The sequence below is a fragment of the Salmo salar genome, chromosome ssa01 (genome assembly GCF_905237065.1).
Source record: "Salmo salar chromosome ssa01, Ssal_v3.1, whole genome shotgun sequence".
NCBI lineage: Eukaryota > Metazoa > Chordata > Actinopteri > Salmoniformes > Salmonidae > Salmo > Salmo salar.
Genome location: NC_059442.1, coordinates 151,970,414 through 151,998,128, shown reverse-complemented (window position 1 = coordinate 151,998,128; position 27,715 = coordinate 151,970,414). Strand labels below are relative to the sequence as shown.

Below are 27,715 nucleotides of genomic sequence, written 5' to 3'. Positions count from 1 at the left end.
TGGTAGTGATAGCAGTTTAGTGATGGTGGCAGTAGTAGTAGTAATGATAATGGTAGTGATAGCAGTTTAGTGATTGTCGTGGTAGTAGTAGTAATGATGATGGTAGTGATAGCATTTTAGTGGTGGTGGTAGTAGTAGTAATGATGAAGGTAGAGACACCAGTTTAGTTATGGTGGTGGTGGTAGTAGTAGTAATGATGAAGGCAGTGATAGATGTTTAGTGATGGTGGTGGTAGTAATGATGATGGTAGTGATAGCAGTTTAGTGATGGTGGTGGTGATAATATTAATAATGATGAAGTAGTGATAGCAGTTTAGTGATGGTTGTGGTAGAAGTAGTAGAATGATGATGGTAGTGATAGCAGTTTAGTGATGGAAATGGTAGTAGAACTAATGATGATGGTAGTGATATCAGTTTAGTGATGGTGGTGGTAGTAGTAGTAATGATGATGGTAGTGATAGCAGTTTAGTGATAGTGGTGGTGGTAGTAGTAATGATGATGGTAGTGATAGCAGTTTAGTGATGGTGGGGGTAGCAGTAATGATGATGGTAGTTATAGCAGTTTAGTGATAGTGCTGGTGGTAGTAATGATGATGGTAGTGATAGCAGTTTAGTGATGGTGGTGGTGGTAATATTAATAATGATGATGGTAGTGATAGCAATTTAGTGAATGTTGTCGTAGTAGTAGTAGAATGATGGTAGTGATAGCAGTTTAGTGATGGTGGTGGTAGTAGAAGTAATGATAATGGTAGTGATAGCAGTTTAGTGATGGTGTGGTAGTAGAAGTAATGATGATGGTAGTGATAGCTGTTTAGTGATGGTGGTGATGATAGAAGTAGAAATTATAATGGTAGTGATAGCAGTTTAGTGATGGTAGTTGTGGTGGTAGTAATAATGATGATGGTAGTGATAGAAGTTTAGTGATGGTGGTAGTAGTAGTAATGAGGATGGTAGTGATAGCAGTTTAGTGATGGTGGTGGAAGTAGTAGTAGTAATGATTATGGCATTGATAGCAGTTTAGTGATGGTGGGGGTAGCAGTAATGATGATGGTAGTGATAGCAGTTAATGATAGTGCTGGTGGTGGTAGTAATGATGATGGTAGTGATAGCAGTTTAGTGATGGTGGTGGTGGTAATATTAATAATGATGATGGTAGTGATAGCAATTTAGTGAATGTTGTGGTAGTAGTAGTAGAATGATGGTAGTGATAGCAGTTTAGTGATGGTGGTGGTAGTAGAAGTAATGATAATGGTAGTGATAGCAGTTTAGTGATGGTTGTGGTAGTAGTAGTAATGATGATGGTAGTGATAGCAGTTTAGTGATGGTGGTGGTGATAATATTAATAATGATGAAGTAGTGATAGCAGTTTAGTGATGGTTGTGGTAGTAGTAGTAGAATGATGATGGTAGTTATAGCAGTTTAGTGATGGTGGTGGTGGTGGTAGTAGTAGTAGTAGTAATGATGATGGCAGTGATAGCAGTTTAGTGATGGTGGTGGTAGTAGTAGTAATGATGATGGTAGTGATACCAGTTTAGTGATGGTGATGGAAGTACTAGAATGATGATGGTAGTGATAGCAGTTTAGTGATGGTGGTGGTGGTGGTAGTAGTTGTAGTAGTAGTAATGATGATGGTAGTGATAGAAGTTTAGTGATGGTGGTAGTAGTAGTAATGAGGATGGTAGTGATAGCAGTTTAGTGATGGTGGTGGAAGTAGTAGTAGTAATGATTATGGCATTGATAGCAGTTTAGTGATGGTGGTAGAAGTAGTAATGATGATGGTAGTGATAGCAGTTTAGTGATGGTGGTGGTAGTAGTAGTAATGATGATGGTAGTGACAGCAGTGTAGTGATGAAGGTGGTGGTAGTAGTAGTAATGATGAAGGTAGTGACACCAGTTTAGTTATGGTGGTGGTAGTAGTAGTAGAATGATGATGGTAGTGATAGCAGTTTAGTGATGGTGGCAGTAGTAGTAGTAATGATAATGGTAGTGATAGCAGTTTAGTGATGGTGGTAGAAGTAGTAATGATGATGGTAGTGATAGCAGTTTAGTGGTGGTGGTGGTGGTAGTAGTAGTAGTAGTAATGATGATGGCAGTGATAGCTATTTTTTGATGGTTGTGGTAGTAGAAGTAATGATGATGGTAGTGATAGCAGTTTAGTGATGGTGGTGGTGATAATATTAATAATGATGAAGTAGTGATAGCAGTTCAGTGATGGTTGTGGTAGTAGTAGTAGAATGATGATGGTAGTGATAGCAGTTTAGTGATGGTGGTGGTGGTGGTAGTAGTAGTAGTAGTAATGATGATGGCAGTGATAGCAGTTTAGTGATGGTGGTGGTAGTAGTAGTAATGATGATGGTAGTGATACCAGTTTAGTGATGGTGATGGAAGTACTAGAATGATGATGGTAGTGAAAGCAGTTTAGTGATGGAGGTGGTAGTAGTAATGATGATGGTAGTGATAGAAGTTTAGTGGTGGTGGTTTGTGGTGGTGGTGGTAGTAGTAGTAGTAGTAATGATGATGGCAGTGATAGCTATTTTTTGATGGTTGTGGTGGTAGTAGTAGAACGATAATGATAGTGATAGCAGATTAGTGATGGTGGTGGTGGTAGTAGTAGTAATGATGAAAGTAGTGATAGAAGTTTAGTGATGGTGGTGGTAGTTATGATGATGGTAGTGACAGCAGTGTAGTGATGAAGGTGGTGGTAGTAGTAGTAATGATGAAGGTAGTGACACCAGTTTAGTTATGGTGGTGGTAGTAGTAGTAGAATGATGATGGTAGTGATAGCAGTTTAGTGATGGTGGCAGTAGTAGTAGTAATGATAATGGTAGTGATAGCAGTTTAGTGATGGTGGTAGAAGTAGTAATGATGATGGTAGTGATAGCAGTTTAGTGGTGGTGGTGGTGGTAGTAGTAGTAGTAGTAATGACGATGGCAGTGATAGCTATTTTTTGATGGTTGTGGTAATAGAAGTAATGATGATGGTAGTGATAGCAGTTTAGTGATGGTGGTGGTGATAATATTAATAATGATGAAGTAGTGATAGCAGTTCAGTGATGGTTGTGGTAGTAGTAGTAGAATGATGATGGTAGTGATACCAGTTTAGTGATGGTGGTGGTGGTGGTAGTAGTAGTAGTAGTAATGATGATGGCAGTGATAGCAGTTTAGTGATGGTGGTGGTAGTAGTAGTAATGATGATGGTAGTGATACCAGTTTAGTGATGGTGATGGAAGTACTAGAATGATGATGGTAGTGAAAGCAGTTTAGTGATGGAGGTGGTAGTAGTAATGATGATGGTAGTGATAGAAGTTTAGTGGTGGTGGTTTGTGGTGGTGGTGGTAGTAGTAGTAGTAGTAATGATGATGGCAGTGATAGCTATTTTTTGATGGTTGTGGTGGTAGTAGTAGAATGATAATGATAGTGATAGCAGATTAGTGATGGTGGTGGTGGTAGTAGTAGTAATGATGAAAGTAGTGATAGCAGTTTAGTGATGGTGGTGGTAGTTATGATAATGGTAGTGATAGCAGTTTAGTGATGGTGGTGGTAGTAGTAGTAATGATGATGGTAGTGATAGCAGTGTAGTGATGGTGGTGGTGGTAGTAGTAGTAATGATGAACGTAGTGACACCAGTTTAGTTATGGTGGTGGTAGTAGTAGTAGAATGATGATGGTAGTGATAGCAGTTTAGTGATGGTGGTGGTAATAGTAGTAATGATGATGATAGTGATAGCAGTTTAGTGATGGTAATGGTGGTGGTAGTAGTAGTAGTAGTAATAATGATGATGGCAGTGATAGCAGTTTAGTTATGGTGGTGGTAGTAGTGGTAATGATGATGGTAGTTATAGCAGTTTAGTGATGGTGGTGGTGGTAGTAGTAGTAGTAATGATGATGGTAGTGATACCAGTTTAGTGATGGAAATGGTAGTAGAAGTAATGATAATGGTAGTGATAGCATGTTTTGTGATGGTGGTGGTAGTAGTAGTAATGATGATGGTAGTGATAGCAGTTTAGTGGTGGTGGTGATGGTGGTGGTGGTAGTAGTAGTAGTAGTAATGATGATGGCAGTGATAGCTATTTTTTGATGGTTGTGGTGGTAGTAGTAGAATGATAATGATAGTGATAGCAGATTAGTGATGGTGGTGGTGGTAGTAGTAGTAATGATGAAAGTAGTGATAGCAGTTTAGTGATGGTGGTGGTAGTTATGATAATGGTAGTGATAGCAGTTTAGTGATGGTGGTGGTAGTAGTAGTAATGATGATGGTAGTGATAGCAGTGTAGTGATGGTGGTGGTGGTAGTAGTAGTAATGATGAACGTAGTGACACCAGTTTAGTTATGGTGGTGGTAGTAGTAGTAGAATGATGATGGTAGTGATAGCAGTTTAGTGATGGTGGTGGTAGTAGTAGTAATGATGATGGTAGTGATAGCAGTTTAGTGATGGTAATGGTGGTGGTAGTAGTAGTAGTAGTAGTAATGATGATGGCAGTGATAGCAGTTTAGTTATGGTGGTGGTAGTAGTGGTAATGATGATGGTAGTTATAGCAGTTTAGTGATGGTGGTGGTGGTAGTAGTAGTAGTAATGATGATGGTAGTGATACCAGTTTAGTGATGGAAATGGTAGTAGAAGTAATGATAATGGTAGTGATAGCATGTTTTGTGATGGTGGTGGTAGTAGTAGTAATGATGATGGTAGTGATAGCAGTTTAGTGGTGGTGGTGATGGTGGTAGTAGTAGTAGTAATGATGATGGCAGTGATAGCTATTTTTTAATGGTTGTGGTAGTAGTAGTAATGATGATGGTAGTGATAGCAGTTTAGTGATGGTGGCAGTAGTAGTAGTAATGATAATGGTAGTGATAGCAGTTTAGTGATGGTGGTAGAAGTAGTAATGATGATGGTAGTGATAGCAGTTTAGTGGTGGTGGTGGTGGTAGTAGTAGTAGTAGTAATGATGATGGCAGTGATAGCTATTTTTTGATGGTTGTGGTAGTAGAAGTAATGATGATGGTAGTGATAGCAGTTTAGTGATGGTGGTGGTGATAATATTAATAATGATGAAGTAGTGATAGCAGTTCAGTGATGGTTGTGGTAGTAGTAGTAGAATGATGATGGTAGTGAAAGCAGTTTAGTGATGGAGGTGGTAGTAGTAATGATGATGGTAGTGATAGAAGTTTAGTGGTGGTGGTTTGTGGTGGTGGTGGTAGTAGTAGTAGTAGTAATGATGATGGCAGTGATAGCTATTTTTTGATGGTTGTGGTGGTAGTAGTAGAATGATAATGATAGTGATAGCAGATTAGTGATGGTGGTGGTGGTAGTAGTAGTAATGATGAAAGTAGTGATAGCAGTTTAGTGATGGTGGTGGTAGTTATGATAATGGTAGTGATAGCAGTTTAGTGATGGTGGTGGTAGTAGTAGTAATGATGATGGTAGTGATAGCAGTGTAGTGATGGTGGTGGTGGTAGTAGTAGTAATGATGAACGTAGTGATACCTATTTTAGTTATGGTGGTGGTAGTAGTAGTAGAATGATGATGGTAGTGATAGCAGTTTAGTGATGGTGGTGGTAATAGTAGTAATGATGATGGTAGTGATAGCAGTTTAGTGATGGTAATGGTGGTGGTAGTAGTAGTAGTAGTAATAATGATGATGGCAGTGATAGCAGTTTAGTTATGGTGGTGGTAGTAGTGGTAATGATGATGGTAGTTATAGCAGTTTAGTGATGGTGGTGGTGGTAGTAGTAGTAGTAATGATGATGGTAGTGATACCAGTTTAGTGATGGAAATGGTAGTAGAAGTAATGATAATGGTAGTGATAGCATGTTTTGTGATGGTGGTGGTAGTAGTAGTAATGATGATGGTAGTGATAGCAGTTTAGTGGTGGTGGTGATGGTGGTGGTGGTAGTAGTAGTAGTAGTAATGATGATGGCAGTGATAGCTATTTTTTGATGGTTGTGGTGGTAGTAGTAGAATGATAATGATAGTGATAGCAGATTAGTGATGGTGGTGGTGGTAGTAGTAGTAATGATGAAAGTAGTGATAGCAGTTTAGTGATGGTGGTGGTAGTTATGATAATGGTAGTGATAGCAGTTTAGTGATGGTGGTGGTAGTAGTAGTAATGATGATGGTAGTGATAGCAGTGTAGTGATGGTGGTGGTGGTAGTAGTAGTAATGATGAGCGTAGTGATGCCAGTTTAGTTATGGTGGTGGTAGTAGTAGTAGAATGATGATGGTAGTGATAGCAGTTTAGTGTGGTGGTGGTAGTAGTAGTAATGATGATGGTAGTGATAGCAGTTTAGTGATGGTGATGGTGGTGGTAGTAGTAGTAGTAGTAGTAGTAATGATGATGGCAGTGATAGCAGTTTAGTTATGGTGGTGGTAGTAGTGGTAATGATGATGGTAGTTATAGCGGTTTAGTGATGGTGGTGGTGGTAGTAGTAGTATAATGATGATGGTAGTGATACCGGTTTAGTGATGGAAATGGTAGTAGGTAATGATAATGGTAGTGATAGCATGTTTTGTGATGGTGGTGGTAGTAGTAGTAATGATGATGGTAGTGATAGCAGTTTAGTGGTGGTGGTGATGGTGGTAGTAGTAGTATAATGATGATGGCGGTGATAGCTATTTTTAATGGTTGTGGTAGTATAGTAATGATGATGGTAGTGATAGCAGTTTATGATGGTGGCGGTAGTAGTAGTAATGATAATGGTAGTGATAGCGGTTTAGTGATGGTGGTAGAAGTAGTAATGATGATGGTAGTGATAGCGGTTTAGTGGTGGTGGTGGTGGTAGTAGTAGTATAGTAATGATGATGGCAGTGATGGCTATTTTTGATGGTTGTGGTAGTAGAAGTAATGATGATGGTAGTGATAGCAGTTTAGTGATGGTGGTGGTGATAATATTAATAATGATGAAGTAGTGATAGCAGTTCAGTAGATGGTTGTGGTATAGTAGTAATGATGATGGTAGTGATAGCAGTTTAGTGATGGTGGTGGTGGTGGTAGTAGTAGTAGTAGTAATGATGATGGCAGTGATAGCAGTTTAGTGATGGTGGTGGTAGTAGTAGTAATGATGATGGTAGTGATACCAGTTTAGTGATGGTGATGGAAGTACTAGAATGATGATGGTAGTGAAAGCAGTTTAGTGATGGAGGTGGTAGTAGTAATGATGATGGTAGTGATAGAAGTTTAGTGGTGGTGGTTTGTGGTGGTGGTGGTAGTAGTAGTAGTAGTAATGATGATGGCAGTGATAGCTATTTTTTGATGGTTGTGGTGGTAGTAGTAGAATGATAATGATAGTGATAGCAGATTAGTGATGGTGGTGGTGGTAGTAGTAGTAATGATGAAAGTAGTGATAGAAGTTTAGTGATGGTGGTGGTAGTTATGATGATGGTAGTGACAGCAGTGTAGTGATGAAGGTGGTGGTAGTAGTAGTAATGATGAAGGTAGTGACACCAGTTTAGTTATGGTGGTGGTAGTAGTAGTAGAATGATGATGGTAGTGATAGCAGTTTAGTGATGGTGGCAGTAGTAGTAGTAATGATAATGGTAGTGATAGCAGTTTAGTGATGGTGGTAGAAGTAGTAATGATGATGGTAGTGATAGCAGTTTAGTGGTGGTGGTGGTGGTAGTAGTAGTAGTAGTAATGACGATGGCAGTGATAGCTATTTTTTGATGGTTGTGGTAATAGAAGTAATGATGATGGTAGTGATAGCAGTTTAGTGATGGTGGTGGTGATAATATTAATAATGATGAAGTAGTGATAGCAGTTCAGTGATGGTTGTGGTAGTAGTAGTAGAATGATGATGGTAGTGATACCAGTTTAGTGATGGTGGTGGTGGTGGTAGTAGTAGTAGTAGTAATGATGATGGCAGTGATAGCAGTTTAGTGATGGTGGTGGTAGTAGTAGTAATGATGATGGTAGTGATACCAGTTTAGTGATGGTGATGGAAGTACTAGAATGATGATGGTAGTGAAAGCAGTTTAGTGATGGAGGTGGTAGTAGTAATGATGATGGTAGTGATAGAAGTTTAGTGGTGGTGGTTTGTGGTGGTGGTGGTAGTAGTAGTATAGTAATGATGATGGCAGTGATAGCTATTTTTTGATGGTTGTGGTGGTAGTAGTAGAATGATAATGATAGTGATAGCAGATTAGTGATGGTGGTGGTGGTAGTAGTAGTAATGATGAAAGTAGTGATAGCAGTTTAGTGATGGTGGTGGTAGTTATGATAATGGTAGTGATAGCAGTTTAGTGATGGTGGTGGTAGTAGTAGTAATGATGATGGTAGTGATAGCAGTGTAGTGATGGTGGTGGTGGTAGTAGTAGTAATGATGAACGTAGTGACACCAGTTTAGTTATGGTGGTGGTAGTAGTAGTAGAATGATGATGGTAGTGATAGCAGTTTAGTGATGGTGGTGGTAATAGTAGTAATGATGATGGTAGTGATAGCAGTTTAGTGATGGTAATGGTGGTGGTAGTAGTAGTAGTAGTAATAATGATGATGGCGGTGATAGCGGTTTAGTTATGGTGGTGGTAGTAGTGGTAATGATGATGGTAGTTATAGCAGTTTAGTGATGGTGGTGGTGGTAGTAGTAGTAGTAATGATGATGGTAGTGATACCGGTTTAGTGATGGAAATGGTAGTAGAAGTAATGATAATGGTAGTGATAGCATGTTTTGTGATGGTGGTGGTAGTAGTAGTAATGATGATGGTAGTGATAGCAGTTTAGTGGTGGTGGTGATGGTGGTGGTGGTAGTAGTAGTAGTAGTAATGATGATGGCAGTGATAGCTATTTTTGATGGTTGTGGTGGTAGTAGTAGAATGATAATGATGGTGATAGCAGATTAGTGATGGTGGTGGTGGTAGTAGTAGTAATGATGAAAGTAGTGATAGCAGTTTAGTGATGGTGGTGGTAGTTATGATAATGGTAGTGATAGCAGTTTAGTGATGGTGGTGGTAGTAGTAGTAATGATGATGGTAGTGATAGCAGTGTAGTGATGGTGGTGGTGGTAGTAGTAGTAATGATGAACGTAGTGACACCAGTTTAGTTATGGTGGTGGTAGTAGTAGTAGAATGATGATGGTAGTGATAGCAGTTTAGTGATGGTGGTGGTAGTAGTAGTAATGATGATGGTAGTGATAGCAGTTTAGTGATGGTAATGGTGGTGGTAGTAGTAGTAGTAGTAGTAATGATGATGGCAGTGATAGCAGTTTAGTTATGGTGGTGGTAGTAGTGGTAATGATGATGGTAGTTATAGCAGTTTAGTGATGGTGGTGGTGGTAGTAGTAGTAATGATGAAAGTAGTGATAGCAGTTTAGTGATGGTGGTGGTAGTTATGATAATGGTAGTGATAGCAGTTTAGTGATGGTGGTGGTAGTAGTAGTAATGATGATGGTAGTGATAGCAGTTTAGTGATGGTGGTGGTGGTAGTAGTAGTAATGATGAACGTAGTGACACCAGTTTAGTTATGGTGGTGGTAGTAGTAGTAGAATGATGATGGTAGTGATAGCAGTTTAGTGATGGTGGTGGTAGTAGTAGTAATGATGATGGAAGTGATAGCAGTTTAGTGATGGTAATGGTGGTGGTAGTAGTAGTAGTAGTAGTAATGATGATGGCAGTGATAGCAGTTTAGTTATGGTGGTGGTAGTAGTGGTAATGATGATGGTAGTGATACCAGTTTAGTGATGGAAATGGTAGTAGAAGTAATGATAATGGTAGTGATAGCATGTTTTGTGATGGTGGTGGTAGTAGTAGTAATGATGATGGTAGTGATAGCAGTTTAGTGGTGGTGGTGATGGTGGTAGTAGTAGTAGTAATGATGATGGCAGTGATAGCTATTTTTTGATGGTTGTGGTAGTAGTAGTAATGATGATGGTAGTGATAGCAGTTTAGTGATGGTGGTGGTAGTAGTAGTAATGATGATGGTAGTGATAGCAGTTTAGTGATGGTGATGGTGGTGGTAGTAGTAGTAGTAGTAGTAATGATGATGGAAGTGATAGCAGTTTAGTTATGGTGGTGGTAGTAGTGGTAATGATGATGGTAGTTATAGCAGTTTAGTGATGGTGGTGGTGGTAGTAGTAATAGTAATGATGATGATAGTGATACCAGTTTAGTGATGGAAATGGTAGTAGAAGTAATGATAATGGTAGTGATAGCAGTTTTGTGATGGTGGTGGTAGTAGTAGTAATGATGATGGTAGTGATAGCAGTTTAGTGGTGGTGGTGGTGGTGGTAGTAGTAGTAGTAATGATGATGGCAGTGATAGCTATTTTTTGATGGTTGTGGTAGTAGTAGTAATGATGATGGTAGTGATAGCAGTTTAGTGATGGTGGTGGTGATAATATTAATAATGATGAAGTAGTGATAGCAGTTCAGTGATGGTTGTGGTAGTAGTAGTAGAATGATGATGGTAGTGATAGCAGTTTAGTGATGGTGGTGGTAGTAATAGTAATGATGAAAGAAGTGATAGCAGTTTAGTGATGGTGGTGGTAGTAATGATGATGGTAGTGATACCAGTTTAGTGATGGTGGAGTACTAATGTGATGGTAGTGAAAGCAGTTTAGTGATGGTGGTGGTAGTAGTAATGATGATGGTAGTGATAGCAGTTTGTGTGTTGTGGTGTTGTAGTAGTAGTAATGATGATGGCAGTGATAGCTATTTTTTGATGGTTGTGGTGGTAGTAGTGAATGATAATGATAGTGATAGCAGATTAGTGATGGTGGTGGTGGTAGTAGTAGTAATGATGAAAGTAGTGATAGAAGTTTAGTGATGGTGGTGGTAGTTATGATGATGGTAGTGACAGCGGTTTAGTGATGGAGGTGGTGGTAGTAGTAGTAATGATGAAGGTAGTGATACCAGTTTAGTTATGGTGGTGGTAGTAGTAGTAGAATGATGATGGTAGTGATAGCAGTTTAGTGATGGTGGCGTAGTAGTAGTAATGATAATGGTAGTGATAGCAGTTTAGTGATGGTGGTAGAAGTAGTAATGATGATGGTAGTGATAGCAGTTTAGTGGTGGTGGTGGTGGTAGTAGTAGTAGTAGTAATGACGTGGCAGTGATAGCTATTTTTGATGGTTGTGGTAATAGAAGTAATGATGATGGTAGTGATAGCAGTTTAGTGATGGTGGTGGTGATAATATTAATAATGATGAAGTAGTGATAGCAGTTCAGTGATGGTTGTGGTAGTAGTAGTAGAATGATGATGGTAGTGATACCAGTTTAGTGATGGTGGTGGTGGTGTAGTGTATAGTATTATGATGATGGTAGTGATAGCGGTTTAGTGATGGTGGTGGTATAGTAGTAATGATGATGGTAGTGATACCAGTTTAGTGATGGTGGTGGTAGTACTAGTAATGATGATGGTAGTGATAGCAGTTTAGTGATGGTGGTGGTAGTAGTAATGATGATGGTAGTGATAGCAGTTTAGTGATGGTGGTTTGTGGTGGGTTAGTAAGTGTATGATGTGGCAGTGATAGCGTTTTTTGATGGTTGTGGTGGTATTAGTAGGATGATGATGGTGATGCGATTAGTGGTGGTGGTGGTAGTAGTAGTAATGATGATAGTAGTGATAGCAGTTTAGTGATGGTGGTGGTAGTTATGATAATGGTAGTGATAGCAGTTTAGTGATGGTGGTGGTAGTAGTAGTAATGATGATGGTAGTGATAGCAGTTTAGTGATGGTGGTGGTGGTAGTATAGTAATGATGATGGTAGTGATACCAGTTTAGTGATGGTGGTGGTAGTAGTAGTAATGATGATGGTAGTGATAGCAGTTTAGTGATGGTGGTGGTTAGTAGTAGTAATGATGATGGTAGTGATAGCGGTTTAGTGATGGTAATGGTGGTGGAGTAGTAGTAATAAGATGATGGCAGTGATAGCAGTTTAGTTATGGTGGTGGTAGTAGTGGTAATGATGATGGTAGTTATAGCAGTTTAGTGATGGTGGTGGTGTGTAGTAGTAGTAATGATGATGGTAGTGATACCAGTTTAGTGATGGTGGTGGTAGAAGTATAATGATAATGGTGGTGATAGCAGTTTTGTGATGGTGGTGGTAGTAGTAGTAATGATGATGGTAGTGATAGCTGTTTAGTGATGGTGGTGGTGTAGTGATGATGGTGGTGATAGCAGTTTAGTGATGGTGTGGTATGTAGTAATGATGATGGTAGTGATAGCTGTTTAGTGATGGTGGTGGTAGTAGTAGTAATGATGATGGTAGTGATAGCAGTTTAGTGATGGTGGTGGTGGTAGTAGTAGTAATGATGATGGTAGTGATAGCGGTTTAGTGATGGTGGTGGTAGTTAATGATGATGGTAGTGATAGCGGTTTAGTGATGGTGGTGGTAGTAGTAGTAATGATGATGGTAGTGATACCAGTTTAGTGATGGTTGTGGTAGTAGTAGTAATGATGATGGTAGTGATAGCCGTTTAGTGATGGTGGTGGTAGTAGTAGTAATGATGATGGTAGTGATAGCAGTTTAGTGATGGTGGTGGTAGTAGTAGTAATGATGATGTGGTGATAGCGGTTTAGTGATGTGGTGGTGGTAGTATAGTAATGATGATGGCAGTGATACAGTTTAGTTATGGTGGTGGTAGTAGTAGTAATGATGATGGTAGTGATAGCAGTTTAGTGATGGTGGTGGTATAGTAGTAATGATGAATGTAGTGATAGCAGTTTAGTGATGGTGGTGGTAGTGTAATGATGATGGTAGTGATAGCAGTTTAGTGATGGTGTGTTGGTAGTAGTAGTAATGATGATGGTAGTGATAGCAGTTTAGTGATGGTGGTGGTGGTAGTAGTAGTAATGATGATGGTATGACACCAGTTTAGTTATGGTGGTGGTAGTAGTAGTAAATGATGATGGTAGTGATAGCAGTTTAGTGATGGTGGTGGTATAGTAGTAATGATGATGGAAGTGATAGCAGTTTAGTGATGGTATGGTGGTGGTAGTAGTAGTAATGATGATGGCAGTGATAGCAGTTTAGTGATGGTGGTGGTAGTAGTGGTAATGATGATGGTAGTGATAGCAGTTTAGTGATGGTGGTGGTGGTAGTAGTAGTAGTAATGATGATGGTAGTGATACCAGTTTAGTGATGGTGGTAGTAGTAGTAATATGATGGTAGTGATAGCAGTTTTGTGATGGTGGTGGTAGTAGTAGTAATGGTGATGGTAGTGATAGCAGTTTAGTGGTGGTGGTGGTGGTAGTAGTAGTAATGATGATGGTAGTGATAGCTGTTTAGTGATGGTGGTGGTAGTAGTAGTAATGATGATGGTAGTGATAGCGGTTTAGTGATGGTGGTGGTAGTAGTAGTAATGATGATGGTAGTGATAGCAGTTTAGTGATGGTGATGGTAGTAGTATATGATGATGGTAGTGTGGTTATGGTGGTAGTGTAATGATGATGGTAGTGATAGCAGTTTAGTGATGGTGGTGGTAGTAGTAATGATGATGGTAGTTATAGCAGTTTAGTGATGGTGGTGGTGGTAGTAATAGTAATGATGATGGTAGTGATACCAGTTTAGTGATGGTAATGGTAGTAGTAGTATGATAATGGTAGTATAGCGGTTTAGTGATGGTGGTGGTAGTAGTAGTAATGATGATGGTAGTGATAGCAGTTTAGTGGTGGTGGTGGTAGTAGTAGTAATGATGATGGCAGTGATAGCTATTTATGATGGTGGTGGTAGTAGTAGTAATGATGATGGTAGTGATAGCGTTTAGTGATGGAGGTGGTAGTAGTAGTAATGATGATGGCAGTGATAGCTGTTTAGTGATGGTGGTGGTAGTAGTAGTAATGATGATGGTAGTGATAGCAGTTTAGTGATGGTGGTGGTATAGTAGTAATGATGAATGTAGTGATAGCAGTTTAGTGATGGTGGTGGTAGTAGTAATAATGATGATGGAAGTGATAGCAGTTTAGTGATGGTGGTGGTAGTAGTAGTAATGATGATGGTAGTGATAGCATTTTAGTGATGGTGGTGGTAATAGTAATAATGATGATGGTAGTGATAGCAGTTTAGTGATGGTGGTGGTGGTAGTAGTAGTAGTAATGATGATGGTGTGATAGCAGTTTAGTGATGGTGGTAGTAGTAGTAATGATGATGGTAGTGATAGCCATTTAGTGATGGTGGTGGTGGTAGTAGTAATAATGATGATGGCAGTGATAGCAGTTTAGTGATGGTGGTGGTAGTAGTAGTAATGATGATGGTAGTGATAGCAGTTTATTGATGGTGGTGGTAGTAGTAGAAATGATGAATGTAGTGATAGCAGATTAGTGATGTGGTGGTAGTAGTAGAAATGATGATGGTAGTGATAGCAGTTTAGTGATGTAGTGGTGGTATAGTAATAATGATGATGGTAGTATAGCAGTTTAGTGATGGTGGTGGTAGTAGTAGTAATGATGATGGTAGTGATAGCAGTTTATTGATGGTGGTGGTAGTAGTAGTAATGATGATGGTAGTGATAGCAGTTTAGTGATTGGTGGTGGTAATAGTAGTAATGATGATGGTAGTGATAGCAGTTTAGTGATGGTGGTGGTGTAGTAGTAGTAATGATGATGGTAGTGATAGCAGTTTAGTGATGGTGGTGGTAGTAGTTGTAATGATGATGGTAGTGATAGCAGTTTGTGGCGGTGGTAGTAGTAGTAATGATGATGGTAGTTATAGCAGTTTAGTGATGGTGCGTTGGTAGTAGTAGTAATGATGATGGTAGTGATAGCAGTTTAGTGATGGTTTTTGTAGTAGTAGTAATGATGATGGTAGTGATAGCCGTTTAGTGATGGTGGTGGTATAGTAGTGATGATGATGGTAGTGATAGCAGTTTAGTGATGGTTGTGGTAGTAGTAGTAATGATGATGGTAGTGATATCAGTTTAGTGATGGTGGTGGTAGTAGTAGTAATGATGATGGTAGTGATAGCAGTTTAGTGATGGTGGTGGTAGTAGTATTAATGATGATGGAATTGATAGCGGTTTAGTGATGGTGGTGGTGGTAGTAGTAGTAATGATGATGGTAGTGATAGCAGTTTAGTGATGGTGGTGGTAGTAGTAGTAATGATGATGGTAGTGATAGCAGTTTTTGATGGTGGTGGTAGTAGTAGAAATGATGATTGTAGTGATAGCAGTTTAGTGATGGTGGTGGTAGTAGTAGTAATGATGATGGTAGTGATAGCAGTTTAGTGATGGTGCTGTTGGTAGTAGTTGTAATGATGATGGTAGTGATAGCGGTTTAGTGACGGTGGTAGTAGTAGTAATGATGATGGTAGTTATAGCAGTTTAGTGATGGTGCTGTTGGTAGTAGTAGTAATGATGATGGTAGTGATAGCAGTTTAGTGATGGTAGTGGTAGTAGTAGTAATGATGATGGTAGTGATACCGTTTAGTGATGGTGGTGTATAGTATAATGATGATGGTAGTGATAGCAGTTTAGTGATGGTGGTGGTAGTAGTAGTAATGATGATGGAAGTGATAGCGGTTTAGTGATGGTGGTGGTAGTGGTAGTAATGATGATGGTAGTGATAGCATTAAGTGATGGAAGTGGTAGTAGTAGTAATGATGATGGCAGTGATAGCAGTTTAGTGATGGTGGTGGTAGTAGTAATAATGATGATGGAAGTGACAGCAGTTTATTGATGGTGGTGGTAGTAGTAGAAATGATGAATGTAGTGATAGCAGTTTAGTGATGGTGGTGGTAGTAGTAATAATGATATGGAAGTGACAGCAGTTTAGTGATGGTGGTGGTAGTAGTTGTAATGATGATGGTAGTGACAGCATTTTAGTGATCTAGTGGTGGTAATAGTAATAATGATGATGGTAGTGATAGCGGTTTAGTGATGGTGGTGGTGGTAGTAGTAGTAGTAATGATGATGGTATTGATAGCAGTTCAGTGATGGTGGTAGTAGTAGTAATGATGATGGTAGTGATAGCCATTTAGTGATGGTGGTGGTGGTATAGTAATAATGATGATGGCAGTGATAGCGGTTTAGTGATGGTGGTGGTAGTAGTAGTAATGATGATGGTAGTGATAGCAGTTTATTGATGGTGGTGGTAGTAGTAGAAATGATGAATGTAGTGATAGCAGATTAGTGATGTGGTGGTAGTAGTAGAATTGATGATGGAAGTGATAGCAGTTTAGTGATGGTAGTGGTGGTAGTAGTAATAATGATGATGGTAGAAATAGCAGTTTAGTGATGGTGGTGGTAGTAGTAGTAATGATGATGGTAGTGATAGCGGTTTATTGATGGTGGTGGTAGTATAGAAATGATGATTGTAGTGATAGCAGTTTAGTGATCTAGTGGTGGTAATAGTAATAATGATGATGGTAGTGATAGCAGTTTAGTGATGGTGGTGGTGGTAGTAGTAGTAGTAATGATGATGGTAGTGATAGCAGTTTAGTGATGGTGGTGGTAGTAGTTGTAATGATGATGGTAGTGATAGCAGTTTAGTGACGGTGGTAGCAGTAGTAATGATGATGGTAGTTATAGCAGTTTAGTGATGGTGCTGTTGGTAGTAGTAGTAATGATGATGGTAGTGATAGCAGTTTAGTGATGGTTTTTGTAGTAGTAGTAATGATGATGGTAGTGATAGCCGTTTAGTGATGGTGGTGGTAGTAGTAGTGATGATGATGGTAGTGATAGCAGTTTAGTGATGGTTGTGGTAGTAGTAGTAATGATGATGGTAGTGATAGCCATTTAGTGATGGTGGTGGTAGTAGTAGTAATGATGATGGTAGTGATAGCAGTTTAGTGATGGTGGTGGTAGTAGTATTAATGATGATGGAATTGATAGCAGTTTAGTGATGGTGGTGGTGGTAGTAGTAATAATGATGATGGCAGTGATAGCAGTTTAGTGATGGTGGTGGTAGTAGTAGTAATGATGATGGTAGTGATAGCAGTTTATTGATTGTGGTGGTAGTAGTAGAAATGATGAATGTAGTGATAGCAGTTTAGTGATGGTGGTGGTAGTAGTAATAATGATGATGGTAGTGACAGCAGTTTAGTGATGGTGCTGTTGGTAGTAGTTGTAATGATGATGGTAGTGATAGCAGTTTAGTGACGGTGGTAGCAGTAGTAATGATGATGGTAGTTATAGCAGTTTAGTGATGGTGCTGTTGGTAGTAGTAATAATGATGATGGTAGTGATAGCAGTTTAGTGATGGTTGTGGTAGCAGTATATATGATGGTAGTGATACCGTTTAGTGATGGTGGTGGTAGTAGTAGTAATGATGATGGTAGTGATAGCGGTTTAGTGATGGTGGTGGTATATATAATATGATGGAAGTGATAGCAGTTTAGTGATGGTGGTGGTGGTAGTATAATAATGATGATGGTGGTGATAGCGGTTTAGTGATGGTGATGGTAGTAGTAGTAATGATGATGGTAGTGATAGCAGTTTAGTGATGGTGGTGGTAGTAGTAATAATGATGATGGTGTGATCCGTTTAGTGATGGTTGTGGTATAGTAGTAATGATGATGGTAGTGATAGCCATTAAGTGATGGAAGTGGTAGTAGTAGTAATGATGATGGCAGTGATAGCAGTTTAGTGATGGTGGTGGTAGTAGTAGTAATGATGATGGTAGTTGATGGCAGTTTAGTGATGGTGGTGGTGGTAGTATAATAATGATGATGGTAGTGATAGCAGTTTTTGATGGTGGTGGTAGTAGTAAAATGATGAATGTTTGATAGCAGTTTAGTGATGGTGGTGGTAGTATAATAATGATGATGGTTGATGCGTTTGTGTGGTGGTGGTAGTAGTTGTAATGATGATGGTAGTGACAGCTTTGTGATCTAGTGGTGGTAATAGTAATAATGATGATGGTAGTGATGGCGGTTTAGTGATGGTGTTGGTGGTAGGTTTACTGCTAACCTACAAACATTACTGGACATCTCCTACCTATCTTTCATTTGTCCTGCCGTACATACCTACACGTTCCTACGGTCACAAGTGACCTCCTTTGTCCCTAAATTTCAACGCTGTGGGCTTTCTCCTATAGGGCTCCATTTTTATGGAATGGTCTGCCTACCAATGTGAGAGCCAACTCAGTCTCAACCTTTAAGTCTTTACTAAACTTATCTCTTCAGTGGGTCCTATGATTATATGTCTGGCCCAGGAGTGTGAAGGTGAGCGGAAAGGCTGGACCGAGCCCTTGCTTCTCTGCCTTGCTTCCCCTCTTTCCACTGGGATTCTCTCCTCTAACCCTTTTACAGAGGCTGAGTCACTGGCCTACTGGTGTTCTTCCATGCCGTCCATGGGAGGGTCGTCACTTGAGTGGGTTGATCACTGGCGTGGTCTTCCCTGTCTGGGTTGGCGCCCCCTTGGGTTGTGCCATGGCGGAGAATCGTTGTGGGCTATCGCCTTGTCTTAGGCGGTAAGTTGGTGGTTGGAACATCCCTCTAGTGGTGTGGGGGCTGTGCTTTGGCAAAGTGGGTGGGTTATATCCTGCCTGTTTGGCCCCTGTCCGGTATCATCGGATGGGGCCCGTGTCTTCTGATCCCTCCTGTCTCAGCCTCCAGTATTTATGCTGCATAGTTTTATGCGGGGGCTAGGGTCAGTCTGTTACATCTGGGTATTTCTCTTGTCTTATCCGGTTCCTGTTGTATTTAAATATCTCTCTCTAATTCTCTCTTTCTCTCTTTCTGCTTTCTCTCGGAGGACCTGAGGCCAACCATCCTCAGGACTCTGGTATGATACTCCTTGCTGTCCCAGTCCACCTGGCCGTGCTGCTGCTCCAGTTTCAACTGTTCTGCCTGCGGCTATCCCTCTGTTCCCGGCTTATTCACCCTCACAACTCTTGTTTTTGTGACCATTGGTCATTTATAACATTTAACTTTTACTTTTTCCATGTTCTGTTATAATATCCTCGCCAGAAAGGAGTGGCCACCCTCATAGCCTGGTTCCTCTCTGGTTTCTTCCTGGGTTTTGGCCTTTCTAGGTTTTTCCTAGGGAGTTTTCCTATCCACTGCTTCTTTCACATACTTTGCTTGCTGTTTGGGTTTTAGGCTGGGTTTCTGTCACACTTTGAGAATATCAGCTGATGTGGAAGGGCTATATAAAATAATTTGATTTGATTTGATTTGATTATAGTAGTAATGATGATGGTATTGATAGCGGTTCAGTGATGGTGGTAGTAGTAGTAATGATGATGGTAGTGATAGCCATTTAGTGATGGTGGTGGTGGTAGTAGTAATAATGATGATGGCAGTGATAGCAGTTTGTGATGGTGGTGGTATAGTATAATGATGATGGTATGATAGCGGTTTATTGATGGTGGTGGTATAGTATAAATGATGATTGTAGTGATAGCAGTTTAGTGATCGTGGTGGTAATAGTAATAATGATGATGGTAGTGATAGCGGTTTAGTGATGGTGGTGGTGGTAGTAGTAGTAGTAATGATGATGGTGGTGATATCAGTTCAGTGATGGTGGTAGTAATAGTAATGATGATGGTAGTGATAGCGGTTTAGTGATGGTAGATGTGGAATATAGTAATGGCGATGTAGTGATAGCGGTTTAGTGCGGTGGTGGTGGTAGTAGTATAATGATGATGGTAGTGATAGCGGTTTAGTTATGGTGGTGGTATAGAGTAATGATATGGTAGTGATAGCGTTTAGTGGTGGTGGTAGCAGTAGTAATGATGATGGTATTATCGGTTTAGTGATGGTGCTGTTGGTATAGTAGTAATGATGATGGTAGCGATAGCCGTTTAGTGATGGTGGTGGTGGTGGTAGTAATGATGATGGTATGATAGCGGTTTAGTGATGGTGGTGGTAGTAGTATAATGATGATGGTAGTGATAGCCGTTTAGTGATGGTGGTGGTAGTAGTAGAAATGATGATGGCAGTGATAGCGGTTTAGTGATGTGGTGGTAGTAGTAATAATGATGATGGAAGTGATGGCAGTTTAGTGATGGTGGTGGTAGTAGTAGAAATGATGAATGTGTGATGCAGTTTAGTGATGGTGGTGGTAGTAGTAATAATGATGATGGAAGTGACAGCGGTTTAGTGATGGTGGTGGTAGTAGTTGTAATGATGATGGTAGTGACAGCATTTTAGTGATCTGGTGGTGGTAATAGTAATAATGATGATGGTAGTGATAGCGGTTTAGTGATGGTGGTGGTGGTAGTAGTAGTAGTAATGATGATGGTATTGATAGCAGTTCAGTGATGGTGGTAGTAGTAGTAATGATGATGGTAGTGATAGCCATTTTAGTGATGGTGGTGGTGGTAGTAGTAATAATGATGATGGCAGTGATAGCGGTTTAGTGATGGTGGTGGTAGTAGTAGTAATGATGATGGTAGTGATAGCAGTTTATTGATGGTGGTGGTAGTAGTAGAAATGATGAATGTAGTGATAGCAGATTAGTGATGTGGTGGTAGTAGTAGAATTGATGATGGAAGTGATAGCGGTTTAGTGATGTAGTGGTTGTAGTAGTAATAATGATGATGGCAAATACGTTTAGTGATGGTGGTGGTAGTAGTAGTAATGATGATGGTAGTGATACAGTTTATTGATGGTGGTGGTAGTATAGAAATGATGAATGTAGTGATAGCAGTTTAGTGATCTAGTGGTGGTAATATAATAATGATGATGGTAGTGATAGCAGTTTAGTGATGGTGGTGGTGGTAGTAGTAGTAGTAATGATGATGGTAGTGATAGCGGTTTAGTGATGGTGGTGGTATAGTTGTAATGATGATGGTAGTGATAGCAGTTTAGTGACGGTGGTAGCAGTAGTAATGATGATGGTAGTTATAGCAGTTTAGTGATGGTGCTGTTGGTATAGTAGTAATGATGATGGTAGTGATAGCGGTTTAGTGATGGTTTTGTATAGTAGTAATGATGATGGTAGTGATAGCGGTTTGTGATGGTGGTGGTATAGTAGTGATGATGATGGTAGTGATAGCAGTTTAGTGATGGTTGTGGTAGTAGTAGTAATGATGATGGTAGTGATAGCCTTTTGTGATGGTGGTGGTAGTAGTAGTAATGATGATGGTAGTGATAGCAGTTTAGTGATGGTGGTGGTAGTAGTATTAATGATGATGGTATTGATAGCAGTTTAGTGATGGTGGTGGTGGTATAGTAATAATGATGATGGCAGTGATAGCAGTTTAGTGATGGTGGTGGTAGTAGTAGTAATGATGATGGTAGTGATAGCAGTTTATTGATTGTGGTGGTAGTAGTAGAAATGATGAATGTAGTGATAGCAGTTTAGTGATGGTGGTGGTAGTAGTAATAATGATGATGGTAGTGACAGCAGTTTAGTGATGGTGCTGTTGGTAGTATTGTAATGATGATGGTAGTGATAGCAGTTTATGGCGGTGGTAGCAGTAGTAATGATGATGGTAGTTATAGCAGTTTAGTGATGGTGCTGTTGGTAGTAGTAATAATGATGATGGTAGTGATAGCAGTTTAGTGATGGTTGTGGTAGCAGTAGTAATGATGATGGTAGAGATAGCCGTTTAGTGATGGTGGTGGTAGTAGTAGTAATGATGATGGTAGTGATAGCGGTTTAGTGATGGTGGTGGTAGTAGTAGTAATGATGATGGAAGTGATAGCGGTTTAGTGATGGTGGTGGTGGTAGTAGTAATAATGATGATGGCGGTGATAGCGGTTTAGTGATGGTGATGGTAGTAGTAGTAATATGATGGTAGTGATAGCGGTTTAGTGATGGTGGTGGTAGTAGTAGTGATGATGATTGTAGTGATAGCAGTTTAGTGATGGTTGTGGTAGTAGTAGTAATGATGATGGTAGTGATAGCCATTAAGTGATGGAAGTGGTAGTAGTAGTAATGATGATGGCAGTGATAGCAGTTTAGTGATGGTGGTGGTAGTAGTATTAATGATGATGGAATTGATAGCAGTTTAGTGATGGTGGTGGTGGTGGTAGTAGTAATAATGATGATGGTAGTGATAGCAGTTTTTTGATGGTGGTGGTAGTAGTAGAAATGATGAATGTAGTGATAGCAGTTTAGTGATGGTGGTGGTAGTAGTAATAATGATGATGGAAGTGACAGCAGTTTAGTGATGGTGGTGGTAGTAGTTGTAATGATGATGGTAGTGACAGCATTTTAGTGATCTAGTGGTGGTAATAGTAATAATGATGATGGTAGTGATAGCGGTTTAGTGATGGTGTTGGTGGTAGTAGTAGTAGTAATGATGATGGTATTGATAGCGGTTCAGTGATGGTGGTATAGTAGTAATGATGATGGTAGTGATAGCCATTTAGTGATGGTGGTGGTGGTAGTAGTAATAATGATGATGGCGGTGATAGCAGTTTAGTGATGGTGGTGGTAGTAGTAGTAATGATGATGGTAGTGATAGCAGTTTATTGATGGTGGTGGTAGTAGTAGAAATGATGAATGTAGTGATAGCAGTTTAGTGATCTAGTGGTGGTAATAGTAATAATGATGATGGTAGTGATAGCAGTTTAGTGATGGTGGTGGTGGTAGTAGTAGTAGTAATGATGATGGTATTGATAGCAGTTCAGTGATGGTGGTAGTAGTAGTAATGATGATGGTAGTGATAGCAGGTTAGTTATGGTAGATGTGGAAGTAGTAGTAATGGCGATGGTAGTGATAGCAGTTTAGTGACGGTGGTGGTGGTAGTAGTAGTAATGATGATGGTAGTGGTAGCAGTTTAGTTATGGTGGTGGTAGTAGATGTAATGATGATGGTAGTGATAGCAGTTTAGTGACGGTGGTAGCAGTAGTAATGATGATGGTAGTTATAGCAGTTTAGTGATGGTGCTGTTGGTAGTAGTAGTAATGATGATGGTAGTGATAGCAGTTTAGTGATGGTTGTGGTAGTAGTAGTAATGATGATGGTAGCGATAACCGTTTAGTGATGGTGGTGGTGGTGGTAGTAATGATGATGGTAGTGATAGCAGTTTAGTGATGGTGATGGTAGTAGTATTAATGATGATGGAATTGATAGCAGTTTAGTGATGGTGGTGGTGGTAGTAGTAATAATGATGATGGTAGTGATAGCAGTTTATTGATGGTGGTGGTAGTAGTAGAAATGATGAATGTAGTGATAGCAGTTTAGTGATGGTGGTGGTAGTAGTAATAATGATGATGGAAGTGACAGCAGTTTAGTGATGGTGGTGGTAGTAGTTGTAATGATGATGGTAGTGACAGCATTTTAGTGATCTAGTGGTGGTAATAGTAATAATGATGATGGTAGTGATAGCGGTTTAGTGATGGTGGTGGTGGTAGTAATGATGATGGTAGTGATAGCCATTTAGTGATGGTGGTGGTGGTAGTAGTAATAATGATGATGGCAGTGATAGCAGTTTAGTGATGGTGGTGGTAGTAGTAGTAATGATGATGGAAGTGATAGCAGTTCAGTGATGGTGGTAGTAGTAGTAATGATGATGGTAGTGATAGCCATTTAGTGATGGTGGTGGTGGTAGTAGTAATAATGATGATGGCAGTGATAGCAGTTTAGTGATGGTGGTGGTAGTAGTAGTAATGATGATGGTAGTGATAGCAGTTTATTGATGGTGGTGGTAGTAGTAGAAATGATGAATGTAGTGATAGCAGTTTAGTTATCTAGTGGTGGTAATAGTAATAATGATGATGGTAGTGATAGCAGTTTAGTGATGCTGGTGGTGGTAGTAGTAGTAGTACTGATGATGGTATTGATAGCAGGTTAGTTATGGTAGATGTGGAAGTAGTAGTAATGGCGATGGTAGTTATAGCAGTTTAGTGACGGTGGTGGTGGTAGTAGTAGTAATGATGATGGTAGTGATAGCAGTTTAGTTATGGTGGTGGTAGTAGATGTAATATGATGGTATGATAGCAGTTTAGTGACGTGGTAGCAGTAGTAATGATGATGGTAGTTATAGCAGTTTAGTGATGGTGCTGTTGGTAGTAGTAGTAATGATGATGGTAGTGATAGCAGTTTAGTGATGGTTGTGGTAGTAGTAGTAATGATGATGGTAGCGATAGCCGTTTAGTGATGGTGGTGGTGGTGGTAGTAATGATGATGGTAGTGATAGCAGTTTAGTGATGGTGGTGGTAGTAGTAGTAATGATGATGGAAGTGATAGCAGTTTAGTGATGGTGGTGGTAGTAGTAGTAATGATGATGGTAGTGATAGCAGTTTAGTGATGTGGTGGTAGTAATATTATGTGGAAGTGATATCAGTTTAGTGATGGTGGTGGTGGTAGTAGTAATAATGATGATGGCGGAAATAGCAGTTTAGTGATGGTGGTGGTAGTAGTAGTAATGATGATGGTAGTGATAGCGGTTTATTGATGGTGGTGGTAGTAGTAGAAATGATGATGTAGTGATAGCAGTTTAGTGATCTGGTGGTGGTAATAGTAATAATGATGATGGTAGTGATAGCAGTTTAGTTATGGTGGTGGTGGTAGTAGTAGTAGTAATGATGATGGTGTTGATAGCGGTTTAGTGATGGTTGTAGTAGTAGTAATGATGATGGTAGTGATAGCAGGTTAGTGATGGTAGATGTGGAATAGTAGTAATGGCGATGGTAGTGATAGCAGTTTAGTGACGGTGTTGGTGGTAGTAGTAGTAATGATGATGGTAGTGATAGCGGTTTAGTGATGGTGATGGTAGTAGTAGTAATGATGTTGGTAGTGACAGCAGTTTAGTGATGGTGGTGGTAGAAGTAATAATGATGATGGTAGTGATAGCCGTTTAGTAATGGTGGTGGTATGTAAAATGATGATTGTAGTGATAGCGTTTAGTGATGTAGTGGTGGTAATATAATAATGTGATGGTAGTGATAGCAGTTTAGTGATGGTGGTGGTGGTATATATAGTACTGATGAAGGTATTGATAGCGGTTCAGTGATGGTGGTATAGTAGTAATGATGATGGTAGTGATGGCAGTTTAGTTATGGTAGATGTGGAAGTAGTAGTAATGGCGATGGTAGTTATAGCAGTTTAGTGACGGTGGTGGTGGTAGTAGTAGTAATGATGATGGTAGTGATAGCAGTTTAGTTATGGTGGTGGTAGTAGATGTAATGATGATGGTAGTGATAGCGGTTTAGTGCGCGTGGTAGCAGTAGTAATGATGATGGTAGTTATAGCAGTTTAGTGATGGTGCTGTTGGTAGTAGTAGTAATGATGATGGTAGTGATAGCAGTTTAGTGATGGTTGTGGTAGTAGTAGTAATGATGATGGTAGCGATAGCCGTTTAGTGATGGTGGTGGTGGTGGTAGTAATGATGATGGTAGTGATAGCAGTTTAGTGATGGTGGTGGTAGTAGTAGTAATGATGATGGAAGTGATAGCAGTTTAGTGATGATGTTGGTAGTAGTAGTAATGATGATGGTAGTGTTAGCAGTTTAGTGATGTGGTGGTAGTAGTAGAATTGATGATGGAAGTGATAGCAGTTTAGTGATGGTAGTGGTGGTAGTAGTAATAATGATGATGGCAGAAATAGCAGTTTAGTGATGGTGGTGGTAGTAGTAGTAATGATGATGGTAGTGATAGCAGTTTATTGATGGTGGTGGTAGTAGTAGAAATGATGAATGTAGTGATAGCAGTTTAGTGATCTAGTGGTGGTAATAGTAATAATGATGATGGTAGTGATAGCAGTTTAGTGATGGTGGATGGTGGTAGTAGTAGTAGTAATGATGATGGTATTGATAGCAGTTCAGTGATGGTGATAGTAGTAGTAATGATGATGGTAGTGATACCAGGTTAGTGATGGTAGATGTGGAAGTTGTAGTAATGGCGATGGTAGTGATAGCAGTTTAGTGACGGTGGTGGTGGTAGTAGTAGTAATGATGATGGTAGTGATAGCAGTTTAGTGATGGTGATGGTAGTAGTAGTAATGATGTTGGTAGTGACAGCAGTTTAGTGATGGTGGTGGTAGAAGTAATAATGATGATGGTATTGAAAGCAGTTTAGTGATGGTGGTGGTAGTAGTAGTAATGATGATGGTAGTGATAGCAGTTTAGTTATGGTGGTGGTAGTAGTAGTGATGATGATGGTAGTGAAAGCAGTTTAGTGATGGTTGTGGTAGTAGTAGTAATGATGATGGTAGTGATAGCCATTTAGTAATGGTGGTGGTAGTAGTAGTAATGATGATGGTAGTGATAGCCATTTAGTAATGGTGGTGGTATTAGTAGTAATGATGATGGTAGTGATAGCAGTTTAGTGATGGTGGTGGTAGTAGTATTAATGATGATGGAATTGATAGCAGTTTAGTGATGGTGGTGGTGGTAGTAGTAAAAATGATGATGGCAGTGATAGCAGTTTAGTGATGGTGGTGGTAGTAGTAGTAACGATGATGGTAGTGATAGCAGTTTATTGATGGTGGTTGTATTAGTAGAAATGATGAATGTAGTTATAGCAGTTTAGTGATGGTGGTGGTAGTAGTAATAATGATGATGGTAGTGATAGCAGTTTAGTGATGGTGATGGTGGTAGAAATAATAATGATGATGGAAGTGAAAGCAGTTTAGTGATGGTGGTGGTTGTAGTACTAATGATGTTGGTATTCATAGCAGTTTAGTGATGGTGGTAGTAGTAGTAATGATGACGGTAGTGAAAGCAGTTTATTGAAGGTGGTGGTAGGAGTAGTAATGATGATGGAAGTGATATCAGTTTAGTGATGGTGGTGGTGGTAGTAGTAGTAGTAATGATGACGGTAGTGATAGCAGTTTAGTGAGGGTGGTGGGAGTAGTAGTAATGATGATGGTTGTGATAGCAGTTTAGTGATGGTGGTGGTGGGAGTAGTAGTAATGATGATGGTAGTGATAGCAGTTTAGTGATGGTGGTGGTGGTAGTAGTAGTAGTAATGATGATGGTATTGATATCAGTTCAGTGATGGTGGTAGTAGTAGTAAAATGATGGTAGTGATAGCAGTTTAGTGATGGTAGATGTGGAAGTAGTAGTAATGGCGATGGTAGTGATAGCAGTTTAGTGACGGTGGTGGTGGTAGTAGTAGTAATGATGATGGTAGTGATAGCAGTTTAGTGATGGTGATGGTAGTAGTAGTAATGATGATGGTAGTGACAGCAGTTTAGTGATGGTGGCGGTAGAAGTAATAATGATGATGGTAGTGAAAGCAGTTTAGTGATGGTGGTGGTAGTAGTAGTAATGATGATGGTAGTGATAGCAGTTTAGTGATGGTGGTGGTAGTAGTTGTAATGATGATGGTAGTGATAGCAGTTTAGTGACGATGGTAGCAGTAGTAATGATGATGGTAGTTATAGCAGTTTAGTGATGGTGCTGTTGGTAGTAGTAGTAATGATGATGGTAGTGATAGCAGTTTAGTGATGGTAGTGGTAGTAGTAGTAATGATGATGGTAGTGATAGCCGTTCAGTGATGGTGGTGGTAGTAGTAGTAATGATGATGGTAGTGATAGCAGTTTAGTGATGGTGGTGGTAGTAGTAGTAATGATGATGGAAGTGATAGCAGTTTAGTGATGGTGGTGGTAGTAGTAGTAATGATGATGGAAGTGATATCAGTTTAGTGATGGTGGTGGTGGTAGTAGTAGTAGTAATGATGACGGTAGTGATAGCAGTTTAGTGAGGGTGGTGGGAGTAGTAGTAATGATGATGGTTGTGATAGTAGTTTAGTGATGGTGGCGGTGGGAGTAGTAGTAATGATGATGGTAGTGATAGCAGTTTAGTGATGGTGGTGGTGGTAGTAGTAGTAGTAATGATGATGGTATTGATATCAGTTCAGTGATGGTGGTAGTAGTAGTAAAATGATGGTAGTGATAGCAGTTTAGTGATGGTAGATGTGGAAGTAGTAGTAATGGCGATGGTAGTGATAGCAGTTTAGTG

General features: G+C 39.8%; 1 protein-coding gene across 1 annotated transcript in view; it reads right to left on the bottom strand.

The window, feature by feature from the left end:
- The window catches only part of LOC106568565 (tubulin polyglutamylase TTLL11-like), a 121,946-nt gene extending 103,660 nt beyond the window's left edge, over positions 1–18,286 (bottom strand). Inside the window, exon 1 of the mRNA XM_045702424.1 lies at positions 18,222–18,286. Within this exon, the coding sequence (XP_045558380.1) occupies positions 18,222–18,286 (65 nt within the window). The remainder of the gene's footprint in view (positions 1–18,221) is intronic.
- Positions 18,287–27,715: the final 9,429 nt, after the last annotated feature.